General features: G+C 46.4%; 2 protein-coding genes across 4 annotated transcripts; one reads left to right on the top strand and one right to left on the bottom strand.

The window, feature by feature from the left end:
• The first annotated feature begins 661 nt into the window (after positions 1-661).
• On the top strand, positions 662-6994 carry LOC115104960 (uncharacterized). 3 transcript variants are annotated; one of them, XM_029626409.2, is made up of 8 exons: positions 662-745; positions 1040-1097; positions 1231-1545; positions 1668-1688; positions 1816-2067; positions 2216-2347; positions 2473-2709; positions 2789-6994. In XM_029626409.2, the coding sequence occupies exons 2-8, from the start codon at positions 1064-1066 to the stop codon at positions 4108-4110; spliced, it is 2313 nt and encodes a 770-aa protein (XP_029482269.2). In that variant the 5' UTR covers positions 662-745; positions 1040-1063; the 3' UTR covers positions 4111-6994. The 3 variants fall into 3 exon arrangements, with proteins under 3 accessions (XP_029482269.2, XP_029482270.2, XP_029482268.2); XM_029626410.2 differs by having other exon boundaries at positions 1228-1545; positions 2473-2652; XM_029626408.2 differs by having other exon boundaries at positions 1228-1545.
• Positions 6995-7058: 64 nt separating this feature from the next.
• spice1 (spindle and centriole associated protein 1) lies at positions 7059-13272 on the bottom strand. Its single transcript, XM_029626407.2, is given in 19 exon segments — positions 7059-7258; positions 7359-7419; positions 7619-7694; positions 7781-7955; positions 8122-8431; positions 8433-8479; positions 8481-8581; positions 8673-8813; positions 8902-9031; positions 9164-9295; positions 9382-9674; positions 9829-9954; positions 10082-10233; positions 10396-10490; positions 10553-10671; positions 12167-12269; positions 12498-12644; positions 12732-12779; positions 12892-13272. Coding segments are annotated over 19 exon segments (2406 nt in total). The 5' UTR covers positions 12988-13272; the 3' UTR covers positions 7059-7204.
• Between the last annotated feature and the right edge of the window lie 295 nt (positions 13273-13567).

The raw sequence follows: 13567 nt of genomic DNA, 5'->3' as shown, positions 1-13567 counted from the left end.
TAGTGGAATAAACATGTAATGCATGTTGTGAATTATTGAGGTGGACTACTTGAATGTGGATGGTCCCCTAAACCTGTTTTCTGGTGACTTAAAGGAGCTGCGACAGAAGTCAAGGGGGCTAATGTACAGTAATATTCCTACCTTTAGCTTTCCCCGAAGGCCCTCTGCCCGTGTCTGTGCTTCCTGCACCCTGACCTAGTTTTGGGGAAGTTCTCTGGATGGGCAGAGGCCAGCAGCTTGTGAGATCTGTTTCCTGAGATGCTTCCTGCTTTTCTGTGGAGTCATCTCATCTGTTCAAGACAAGGACATTCACTCTTCCCAGCGAGAGCGTTGAGAAATTGCCACACATGCATAACATTTTTTCGGCCCGTGCAAACTACCTTGCAAAAGTTGGAGTTAGAATTGACATGTACGTGCAAATTATGTCATTGGTTGTAGCTATTAATGTCAGCATTCCGTGAGAATCAAATCTTCTCACGACAGCCACAAGTCCATCTTCTTTGGCATAATTAAAAAATTAAAAAATAAAGAAAATAAATAAATATTCAGCATATTTATTTATTTTCTTTATTTTTTATATATATAAAATATTTTTATATATATATATATATATATATCATCTTTGGCATCGCCTCGTTGCCGGGCAACCCTGGGAGAGGTACTGTCTAATTGCAAAGCATGTTGGGTACCGTAGTCCTCTAACCCTGCTGCGCGCTGCAACTTCTTCGATACTCCACACATTCAGGTAGGATAATTTACTCGTTTCATTAAGTGTACTAGTGTATATTAGTTTAGAGACAAATTATTATAGTCAGTGTTGTCATGTTTGAGGATGTCGTTTTTTGGTGGGAAAAGGGCAAAAGGCAGACATTCTGCTGTCAACTTTGACAGAAATATGCTCATAGGCTAAACCAGGAAGTTGACTGAAAGAAAGCTAGCGTTACAAGTTCCAGATGTACCTGTGATTTAAATGTAGAATTCACAATTAAAAAGTTTGCTAAATAAAAAAACTATCTAAATGAACTGTTTTCTTTGCCAGGCTGCCTGCAATGGATCAGTATACATGGTGATGGAATTCCCCACAACGCCAGACCTAGGTAGAGGGTGTGTTCCCTTGTCCGTGCACACCGGTGTAGTTTGAAACACACACTGTCCCGCAATTTAACTACCAATCTGCTTGAATAACTTCTAAGATGAAGTAATGATTGTTCCAATCCTTCTTGACAGAAGACCCAGGCCCAGTGGGGCCTCCAGGGGGGCAGAAGCAGCCTGTGAAGTCCCACCTGCTGGCCTCCAGAGAGCTCCTGGTGGCCTCCCTGTATAACCTGGCCCCCCTGCTGGACAGGACCCTGGCATCCGGCCTGCTCTCCCAGGAGAACTACTTTGAGGTGGGGGCAGAGAGGACCCCTCAGGGCCGGGCACGCAGGCTGCTGGAGGTTGTCCAGGCTGAGATGGACGAGGCTGGGGCCAGAGGCTTCATGGAGTGCCTCGGGAGATGCAAGCAGCACTACCCGCGCCTCCGAGCCTGGCTCAGAACTGATGCAGGTATGGAAGGGCAAGTGTGTGAACACATGACGAATGTGTATGAATATAGTTACCTAATTTCATCTTCCACATGCAAACTTGAGTCTTAAGACGATATTTGATGTCTTTTGTTTCCCCCACAGATATTCAGTGTGGACCCACAGGTATGGTAATGCAGAGGACCTCTTTCTGAAAGGGTCAGACTGTTGGTATGCATAGGTGTTTTAATCATCTGGCATTGGTCATCTCCTATCTGATTCAGTGTTGTGTTGTATTGTTTGGCTTCCCCAGAGCGTCAGCTGCAGGCCCAGCTCAGTGTCCTGTGTGGCCGGTTGGGGTTTTCTGTCCTGCCAGTCTCCCTGGAGCTGTTCTCTAATGGCACACTAACTCAGTTTGAACTGGACCAGGTCCAGGCAGCGCCCACATCTTACCAGCAGACCCACCAGCTCCTGTCCGTCTGTCTGTCCAAGGGAGAGAGGGCCTGCTGTAGCTTCTACCAGGCACTGGGCAGCGAAGACCCACAGCTGGCCTCAGACATCAGTGGTGACTTGTTATTAACTTGTTATAACAAGTTTATTACTTTTTAATTCTGTCTCGTGTTTTGTGTCTGTATTTCAGTCAGTGGGCTGGTAGAGGCTCTGCCTGATATCTCTGGTCAGTGGTCATGAAGTTTATATCCCCTCTGTGGCAGTGGAGGATCCTGGGGTGTGTAGTACTCCTGTGGAAGTGAAGGATGATGGGTTATGTAGTACTCACACAGCAGTTGAGACCAGACAGACTGATGGGAAAGGTCTGTCTCTCCCAGACACCCACATACTCTCGGGTAAAGGTCACACCAGTTAACTATCATTATAACACAAGCAGATCAGTAGCAGAAGATAGATTCAGATTGAAAATAGAATAAACAATTGACAGTGACAACCTGTGTCACCTCCCCCTCCTTCTCAGATGTGCTCCAGCAGGTGCTGTCCCTGCTGGCTGTGGCTCCAGGTGAGGGGGCCAGGCTGAATGTGTGTGAGCTGGGGGTGGCAGTGGGTCTGCCCAGGAGGACCGTCATAGAGTGCCTGTTGGAGGAGGTTGAGGTGGGGGACATCGTTCAGCTCAGGGCCCTGGTCACCCTCTTCCTCAGTAAGACCCAGGATGCCTCTAGGCTGCTAAACAGGGTGGCAGAGTGCACAGCACAGCGTATGTCTCACTACTTACTTATTTGTCTATTTGTATCAGGTACTTCTCTACCTATCAGTAACTGTTTTGTTGCTTTTAGGGGTGCTGCTCTCTGAGAGGGGATGTATGTTACTGAAGCTGCTGTCTGTGGCTGAGGCCTTTCTCCGCACTGGGGACCACCTGCAAGCTGGGGACCATCTCCACACTGGGGACCACATAGACAAAGTGTGGAACATCTTTAGCTTGGTCCTGTGGGACAGCATGGCAGAGGCTCTGGAGGATCCTGGGGCTGCAGTGGAATCATTGTGGGATCCTAGGGATGCTGTCCGTCTGTTACGAGACAGTGAGAGAGTGGAGACAGAGCTTCTCCAGGAGTTGGAGGAATGCTGGGCAGACGGGGGAACTGAGAGCCTGTTACAGAGTGTTACAGTACTAGCTCAGTTGCTACGTGATCTCCACCCTCTTCAGGACAGTCTGCGCCTCTCCCCTCCTGAAGAGGGGGCTGTGTACCCCTGCCGCTCTCGCAGACTCCATAGAGTCACCCGTTTCCAGGGCCTGCCTGCACGGGTCATCCGCAAAGCACTGGGACACGGAGCTCTCTCCAAACACCCAGTCCCAGCTGGTCTCCCAATCCAGTACAGAGATCTCTGCCTCTGCATCACACGTCTGCTGGACAGGGTGCACCCACAAGAAAGCACTACCTCCATAGATCTCTCCAAGGCTCCTATTGCTACCATCACCCAGCACATCTGCTCAACCCTGGCCCGGCCGGCGTTCGGCCCCCAGAGCTTTGATGCTGGGGTGAGACACAGGGTTCTGTCTGTGGTAAAGTATGACCCGGTCAGGTGGGGCCTGTTTAACTTACAGGAGCTGCATAAAGACACTCTGTTGGGTCTGGAGAGCTACCTGAAGCCAGGGGAGCATCACAGCTTCCAGCTTGTCCCAGAGAAAGTACGGATCTTCGGAGGGCCAGAGATACGCTGGGGAGAAAGGGTCAGGGGCCCAGTCGCCATCGACAACGGGATAGAGGAAGTCCTCCAATTTGTCACCTCCGAGCCAGCCTCCTTTCTTATCAGTGTTAGCTGCCGCGGCTATGACAGGGGCCAGTACTTTGAGGTACACGAGCCACAGTGTGTGCGTGTGTCTGGACTGCAGGAGCAGGGGGTGGGCGAGGTGCAGGGTTTAGGGGGGACAGTGTTGGTTTTGGCAGTAGAGGGCGAGACAGTGTGGATGAGAGAGGAGAGGCAGGGGAGGGAGTGCGGGACAGAGCTGGAGCAGGTGTCTCAGAGACACTCTGCCACACTACAGGACGGGGGCTGCTGCTTCAGGGTCACGACCCCAGGGACACGTTGCCAGGTCAAGTTCATCTACAAGACAAGGAGGATCTCTGCTGTGGCCGAGAGGGACTGTGAAGTTTTCTAAAAACCCTATTCGCACGGGACTAGTATTATTATGGAACGTAGGTTATGTAATTATTGCCCCAGCATGTCCGTTTTCCCCTATGGACGATTCGGACGGGATTAGTTTTACCAAACTGCCCCAGTAAATGTTGTTTTTTTCTCATTCAAAATGTACGGTTATGACGGAGGCCTGGAGGCTCTACTATGGGCATGATGGTCTTCAGTTCAGAGAAAGTCATAATAATAATGCATATCACTAAGAACCATGAACTGTAACCTACGCAGACACTTAATTACCTGACGGATCTGGCAATTTATCTTTTCATTGGCACAATATCATCCACTTCATTTAAAAGAGAAGTATGACTCTGGGAAAGTTGATTTGTGAAGAAAAAAAAACGGTTCATTCACCTGTAGGCTACGTGCATATCATTTTGTTTTAATGCATCAATTTGTTCCCAAATTCTTACCCAAACTGGGCGCAGTACCTGTTTAACTCAAAACACAGGGATGACGATTCACACGGGATTAGTATTATCAGAGGACCTGGGAGTTTTCTGAAAAACAGTAGGTTTTTAGGGGCTGGGATAACAACCTTCCTGCCAAGTAAAAATGACTGACATGGCAGATTCAGACAGGACTAAAATGACAGATGTGGTGATTTGCGCTTGTGCACATAATTATATTACCTGAGTTCCCCCAGTAAAACTAATCGCATCCGAAATGGGCTGAAGTCTCACTTGGTGGGATTTAATACCAGAAGCAACAAGCTGGTATTCAGGCATAGATTATGGCACCCACATGATTGAAAAAGGTTCTTCAGAACCAGAAAGCGGTCTTCACATGTACAGCATGATGAGGTGTGGCGGACTCCAATGTTATTAAATCTCAGCTATAGAGCGAGACATAGACCGTGTTCATTCTCTCACTCACAATCCTTGTTCAGTTACTTATCTATCAACCTACACAGCAGCATTATGTTTTCTATTTTTGTCCAACAATGCACAGTACCTTCGCTGATATAGTTCAATCATAATGTAATTAAAAAATTAAATAGAAACCTTGCACCCGACTTTTCCTACGAGCACCGACTTCGCTGATAACTGAGGAAATGTACATAAGACTGTGATATGTGGTTGTCCCGCCTAGCTACAGTTGAAGTCAGAAGTTTACATACACCTTAGCCAAATACATTTGAACTCCGTTTTTCACAATTCCTGACATTTAATCCTAGTAAAAAAATCCCTGTTTTAGGTCAGTTAGGATCACCACCTTATTTTAAGAATGTGAAATGTCAGAATAATAGTAGGGAGAATGATTTATTTCAGCTTTTAATTCTTTCATCACATTCCCAGTGGGTCAGAAGTTTACATATACTCAATTAATATTTGGTAGCATTGCCTTTAAATGGTTTAACTTGGGTCAAACAATTCAGGTAGCCTTCAACAAGCGTCCCACAATAAGTCGGGTGAATTTTGGCCCATTCCTCCTGACAGAGCTGGTGTAACTGAGTCAGGTTTGTAGGTCTTGTTGCTCGCACACACTTTTTCAGTTCTGCTCACAAATTTTCTATAGGATTGAGGTCTGGGCTTTGTGATGGCCACTCCAATACCTTGATTTTGTTGTCCTTAAGCCATTTTGCCACAACTTTGGAAGTATGCTTGGGGTCATTGTGCATTTGAAAGACCCATTTGTGAGCAAGCGTTTAACTTACCTTCAAACTGATGTCTTGAGATGTTGCTTCAATATATCAACATAATTTTCCTCCCTCATGTTGCCATCGATTTTGTAAAGTGCACCAGTCCCTCCTGCAGCAAAGCAACCCCACAACATAATGCTGCCACCCCCATGCTTCATGGTTAGGATGGTGTTCTTCGACTTGCAAGCCTCCCCCTTTTCCTCCAAACATAACGATGGTGATTATGGCCAAACAGTTCTATTTTTGTTTCATCAGACCAGAGGACATTTTTCCAAAAAGTGCGATCTTTGTCCCCATGTGCAGTTGCAAACCGTAGTCTGGCTTTTTTATGGCGATTTTGGAGCAGTGGCTTCTTCCTTGCTGAGCGGCCTTTCAGGTTATGTCGATATAGGACTCGTTTTACTGTGGATATACTTTTGTACCTGTTTCCTCCAGAATCTTCACAAGGTCCTTTGCTGTTCTGGGATTGATTTGCACTTTTCGCACCAAAGTAAGTTAATCTCTAGGAGACAGAACGCATCTCCTTCCTGAGCGGTATGACTGCTGCGTGGTCCCATGGTGTTTATACTTGCATACTATTGTTTGTACAGATGAACATGGTACCTTCAGGCGTTTGGAATTTGCTCCCAAGGATGAACCAGACTTGTGGTCTGTCTACAATTTTTTTTCTGAGATCTTGGCTGATTTTTTGATTTTCCCATGATGTCAAGCAAAGAGGCACTGAGTTTGAAGGTAGGCCTTGAAATACATCCACAGGTACACATACAAATGTTGTCAATTAGCCTATCAGAAGCTATCATTTTCTGGAATTTTCCAAGCTGTTTAAAAGGCACAGTCAACTTAGTGCATGTAAACTTCTGACCTACTGGAATTGTGATACAGTGAATTAAACGTGAAATAATCTGTCTGTAAACAATTGTTGGAAAAATTACTTGTGTCATGCACAAAGTACATGTCCTAACAGACTTGCCAAAACTATAGTTTGTTCACAAGACATTTGTGGAGTGGTTGAAAAATGAGTTTTAATGACTCCAACCTAAGTGTATGTAAACTTTCGACTGTACCTTAAGATGAATACACTGACTTATTCTCTCTAGATAAGAGCGTCTGTTAAATTACAAAAAAACAAATGTATTCATACACCAGTTATTTAAAAAGCCTTTTTATACAGTGCTATTAAACTATATTGAAACTGGCCTCAGGCAAAGTTGTGCTGTGTTATTGTGTGTATACAATGAGGTAGAAAATAATGTCTGCACCAGCAACACAACCACAGTTATCAAAAGTTTTAATTCACAACCATAATAAAATTGCATAGGTAAAAACAGGGTAAAGAAACAACATTTTAAGTCTAAAGTGACCTCTACTAAAAGTTACAAAAGTTGCAGGGAGTTTCTATATTCAGTTCTTAACTTGTTCATCTTACATGTGTGGACAACGCAAACCAGCCTTCTCCTTTCAGCTTGTCCACCTGTACTGGACAAAAGGGAAAATTGTATGATCGTCCTTAAAAAAAAAAAACGAAACATTCCACAAATAGGATGAACGTGTGTGTGTGTGTGTGTGTGTACCGGAGTCCTGCTGCCTCTGGACTGTCCTCCAAGGCTTTGTGGAGAGACCCCACCAGCAGACCTGAAACACACAGGACCTCCTCAGTCAAGATGACCATCATTCCCCTGACCTCTGATCCCTTCATCCACATCACCTGCCGAGTCGGTTAGAATGAAATGTCCTCGTCACAGATCTAAAGTCAGTGTTGTATTGTCCCATTTACGGTTCTCTCTAAATGTACAGTCCTCCCTAATGAATACAGTTCTTATTTCAGACTCACCGTCTACTACCTCCGCTGCCCAGGGGGGAGGGGTCCTGTTCAGGCAGCAGCATGGATGACTCTGGGCTCAGGCCTGCTGTTGAGAGGGAGAAAGCAGTAATGAATACTGTGTGGAGATGGTTACAACACACACCTCTTGTCTCACACACACAGCTGCCTGACCTGACAGTGGAGGTATGGGGGAGACAGAGGGGGAAACTCTGGCTGAGGAGGAGCTCTGTCTCTGTTGTTCTATAAGCTCCAGCAGTCTGCTCCTGGCTGCTGCACTCTGCCTGTTGAGCTCTAGGAGACGCTGTTCCACACTGCTCTCACAGCCTGGGCCCTCACAAACCACAGGCTGTAGGAGACACAGAGAAACATCAGGTACTTCACCTGTCATTCATGCAAAACTTGATTGAAGACCCCAGTATGTTCACCTCATGGAATGTTTATCATGCCGTACTGTACAGTATTCAAGAGACCTGAAATCTGGACAGTGAGTGTTCTGTTAGATGTGACCTCACCTGCTGCGTTTGCTGCTCTCCACCACAGGACCATGTCCCCCTCTCTCTCCCTGCCTCACGCTGGGGTGTTGTTCTTCCTGTACTGCTGGGAACGAAGCCGCTCTTCTCCATGCCCTGTTGGGGAGTCAGTCTCCCTGTGCTGCTGGAGACAGACCCCCTGCCTGAACTCTGACCTTCACAAATCTCTGAACCGGAGGGAGGAGTAGCGGGGTGGAACTGCCCCAGCTGATTCCGTATGAGGGCGTTCTGACGGGTCAGCTCGGCAATCTGAGACAGCATGGCACCCTGGGACGGATCGCAGAGGAGAGGGAGGGGTCTGGGGTGGCGGCTGGAGGGGGTGTAGGGGCAGGGCGAGGCAGGCTGAAGAGAGAGGGGGCGGAGCTGAAGGTCTGGAGGTCGTCACAGGAGCCCCGGGTCACAGGGAGAGGGGGAACGTGGTGAAGAGCCAGGGAATTAACAGCTGGGGAGGAGAGCAACATGACAGAATGAAAACATGAAGAAAGAGAGCAGAGTAGAGCCAAATAGACAACCCAGAAAGAGAGACCTGTTACCTGAAGTGTGATCGTGTGGCCGATTGTCTCTCTGACGTGGTGGAGAGAGCAGCACAGCAGGGTTGAGAGTGAGACCGGTCTGATTCTGTTCATAGGAGGGTACAGGAGCGTCTGCATCATAGGACGGTTCCCACTCACTGCCTGCATAGGGACACAAGTCTTTACCAATACTCATAACACGTTGAGGAAAAGTATAGTGAACCATGTGTGTGTGTGTGTGTGTACTGACCTGTAGCTATGCTGCCAGTCTCTTGGGGCTCATAGTCCCCGTCTCCTCCTAGTACCCCCAATCCCCCCAGAACCAGCACCACTGTGTCCAGCCTCTGTTCCAGATCACACGCTCGCTGCTGCAAACCTGCCTGGAGGGAAATCACTATTAGAGACCTCTTCATCGCACATAATGATATGAAGAAACATGAATTAGCCTTGGAAGCCATTCTTAAGGTAGAAGTGATGTAGAGAGATACTGTGTGTGTGATGTCTATTCTGACCTGCAGGGCGGCACTCTCCTCTCTCAGGGTCAGGGTCTCTGCGGTGAGGGCGTCTATCATCCCTCTCTGCTCCTTCACCTCCACCTCCAGCCTCCTCCTCTCCTTTCCCTCCCTCTGAGCCTCCTCCTCTCTCTGACCCACAGGGGACAAAGTTATCATTCATACTGGCAGAACAGAACATAGACACAGAGAACCAGTCGAATAGTCGTTAGGCATACCTGTCTGAGTAGTCTAGCCAGGCGGCCAAGTGTAGACACCAGAGCCACAGAGAAGCCTGTGAGGCCATGTGTGCTGTGCTTTGGCCCCGTCGTCCCCTCTCCTTCCCCTGCTCCTGGGGCTCTGGGAGGCTCCTCTAGCCCTAGGCCATCCAGCTCTGTCTCCACCTGACCCAGCAGGCCCTGCAGCAGCCCCAGGCTGGACTGGTTCCCACTCAGAGAGCTGAGGGTAGAGCCATCCAGACCTGACTCAGTACTGCGCCCCCTACTGGCTTTCGAGGACCGGCTCTTCCTGCCTACATAGAAACAGACACATAGGAGAAACATGTTAACATATGCCTCTATGAACCAATTACTGCACTACTATGCATTAATGTGCACTAATTCAGTCAACTTTAAAGAATAGTACCTGATGAATTGACTGTTGTTGTGATGCACTACGAGTCGTACCTGAGCGGGTGAGAGGAGGGTCTGGGTTCAGGACCTGAGTGACCAGGGTGAAATGCTCCCCAGGTTCAGGCTGGGGTTGGGGCTGTCTGGACCACAACCGCTGGACTTTTACTGTGGCATTCAGAGCTGGAGAGAGAGGAGGAAAGGAAAGGGAATGAGGGTGAGAGAGAGAGAGAAAATAGGGAGTAAGAGTTGATGTATAATACATCACATTATCCATCCTTTTTCCCAGTTAAACAATCTGTCCTCTTACCTGCTTGTACTTGGGTTCCCCCTGAGGCACTGGGAGTCTGAGGGGGGCTGTCTCCTCCTGCCCCCTGGAGGTTGGAGTTACACTGGGGTCTTTGCTGCTTCCCTCCTCTAGTACAAGGCTTGGCTTTCACTTTCCGGGTAGACACCTTGTAACTGACAACAGAAAAGGATGTGAGCTGATGAAAAGTGTCTTATGCATTTAACCCAACCCCTCTGAATCAGAGAGGTGTGGGGGGCTGCTGTCTGGCAAATAATCATTTGTAATGGGTGTGTGTGGGCATTGGTAAGTGTTTGGCAGAATGTCAGCGTTGTTACCTGGTATCCATGTTGGAGTTGAAATTGACAGAGGCAGAATGGCCAGTTTCTTCATCACTATGGTCTTCAACAGAGTCCTCCAGCTCATTCAGAGCCTGAAATAAAAAATAAATATGTTAAGAAATGGAAAAAGACACAAAGAGAAAGAGAGCAGTACCTGTGGGTCCATCATGGACTGGCTGAGGAGGGAGAGCTGTGTTGGGGCCTCTGGTTTCTGCAGGACAGGCAGGTCTGAGTCAGAGCCACAGTCTGGAGCCATGGTAACACTGGGGAACCCTGAGAAAAATAAAGAATACAAAATCACTCACAACAACACTTTAGAGCTTCCGTTAACCGGTCAGTAATAACCAGCTTTAAGACAATACAAACATTGAAAAGCTGATTGACCGGGAGAAAAATAAAAATCCCATTGTGAAATAATGCCTATTAGGCTAACTGATGGAAATACCAGTCGATGTAAATACGTTTGACCGGTCTAAAGGTGCACGTGTATACTCGTTAGGCATGTTATTTATTACAGAGTGCAGACAGCAGGAGAGCTTCTGCTACAGCATCTCAAACAGCTGTTTCGTTGCTGCTAGACTGAAACCTGCCTTTATAGGCACAATCAGTGCGCAATAATTCTAAATGCAATCGTGTGTTAAAAAGTTTTTATGGCCACAATTAAAATAACTAGTATTTGTATTCATCAACTGGTAATTGAAGCGCGCTTTGGCTTCATCAGTGCATCACACACCACTTTGCAACGAAATGGAGGCTGTGTGCATTTTGAAAACAGACCTAATTATTTGAATCCTGAACGTTTTGCTACATATGAGGTATGTCTAACCTTGCTTCAAAGCAGCCAAAATCAGACCACGTACGTAGAGGCATTTATTTTATTAAGACTTCTCCATATGCCATTGAAACCAGTAGACTATTTCTCTCATGTTCTATTGGTTTTCAAATCAAGTTTATTTTATACATTGTCCAGTAGCCAAAGGCACAATACTAGTCATTATCAACCCATGTTAGTTGTTGCATCTTTAGATCTCCCCTCTTTCTACATTTCTAATGGATATTTACATCTCCGTCACATGAAACGTCTCACATGTGTGGTGTGCTTTTGACAACGGCGTTTTCCCGCTAATTGCATTATGGAATGAACATTTGTGAAAAGCCTCCTGCGCATTGCTTATAATGTGAAGAAATAATAGTTTGTCAACATTTTAAGCGAAACGTTCTGATCTGTTGCATCAGACTCATTGCTTTTTAAAGTTTTGTTATGTAGTCTATGCCTACTGGTTGAATTTGGGATCTATCATCCCACAACTGTCCCAGAGTGTTTGGAACAGGCTCTCTTTCTTAACAAGCTGACCAATAGAATAGGTCAACTTTTCTACTATGGGGCATAGTAGATTGACAAAGGCTTGTGATTTTGCTGTTCATTACTCATCTTGTTGGCTGAGGAAAAGTAAATGTGGACACTTATTCTAAAATCTTCAAAGTGCGCATTGGAATTTGGTAAGGATGCATGTAGTTCCATCCTCGAGTTGCGTGTTAATATGAATTACCATAATCTAAATGTGCTTTCAGTCATTCGGAGCAACGCGGGTGGACGCCCTAATCAAGTTATGGGTCTGGTAAATTTCTCAAATGTCCGGTGCCACAACAGAAACCCTGGAAGATGCATAGAGAACATTCAAACACAGACATACAATAACCAACACATGATCAAAACACATTGAAAAGCTATTCATCAATCCATAGCAGGATAAGAGCAGTATCATACCGGTCTGCCTGCGAGGCACGTCGCCAAACAAGTCTTTGACCACAGCCATAGCTCTGTCTGACCGGGCCAGAACGTCCTGCAGTTGAAACTGATCTGAGAACACCTACAGCACAATGAGATAACAAGTCTTCAGTGTGAAGACGAAGGTTTAATCTGCAGTTATGTAATATAAACAACATTCAAGAAACATCTGTGGGGAATCAAGGGGATGTAAGTGATCACCGAGTTGCGAGCTGACTTGAGTTTGCAATTTCAAAGTAGTTTCATGTCAAATTAGACTTACGTGAGATACCCCTATGATCTGCGCATGAGGTCTGTCTGTACTCCTCACCTCTCTGATGATGTTGAGGCTGGCGCGGTCTAGCGGAGCTGGGCTACCAGGGAGGTCCTTCTTCCTCCTGTGTCTCAGAGCTCTCTCTCTCAGCTCCCACTGGGCCACCACTCGGTTCTGGGACCGGTGCATCTCATGACGACGATTCTGAGGAGGAAGAGAGATGAGTAGGCATACTGACCTAGGATAACTAACAACATAACAAAATGAGAGAAAACAACATGTCTCTCTTACCAGCTCCTCCGGTGAAGCCTTGTGTACAGAGAGGTCATGGACGGTGCTCTGAAATTAGCAGAAGATGGTAGTCATCATAATTTCATAAATGTATCTCTTCATTCTCCCCTGGTGGCAAAGTTGATTCCATGACAGGGACAGCAACTACTAGCACACTCACCACCCACTCTCTCTTCGGGGCATTGGCCTTCTTGGGACGCACAGCAAGTCGTTTTCCTTGACCGTGCTGTAAGCGGCCCACCCTCGTAAACGACATCTGGGAAGAAAACGATAACTAGCTAGAAAATGTCTGATTAGCTGGCTAACGTTAGCCTACCTAGCTATGTTGTTTTGCCAGGAGTTGTTTCAATGAAAGTCATACGCAAGCTACTCTTAAACTAGGTAGTTGTAGCTTGCTGGCACACTAGGTTATTAACTGTAGCAAAGTGTTTAGTTAGTTTGCTGTATTCATTGTTTTCTTTCCGTTGTGGAGTGGCGCTGTGTTCAACAGTTGTTGCGCGCTTCTGGGTGAAATGTGTAACCTCCTAGTTACCAATCAAACGACACCACAGATAGAACAATGACACAGATATTTCACTGATTGTATAAATGTGAAGCATCCGCTTTCCGTTTCCACTCACTACCAAATATGGTAGTGAAAGGAAGCCCACTATGGATTTTTGCCGACATTCTGCAAATGTTCTCATCGATGAAATATTTGATCTCAATACAGTTTTCTGTTCCCAAAACTACAATCTGGTATGAACATAGTGGACTAAGTTTAGTAGAATTTGCCCTTTGCAAACTTTTTACAACATCGCGTTGTTTAGAAGGTGCTCAAAGGCGAATTGAGTTAT

The sequence above is a fragment of the Oncorhynchus nerka genome, linkage group LG22 (assembly GCF_034236695.1).
Source record: "Oncorhynchus nerka isolate Pitt River linkage group LG22, Oner_Uvic_2.0, whole genome shotgun sequence".
Lineage (NCBI taxonomy): Eukaryota > Metazoa > Chordata > Actinopteri > Salmoniformes > Salmonidae > Oncorhynchus > Oncorhynchus nerka.
This window is presented reverse-complemented; position numbering and strand designations above follow the sequence as displayed.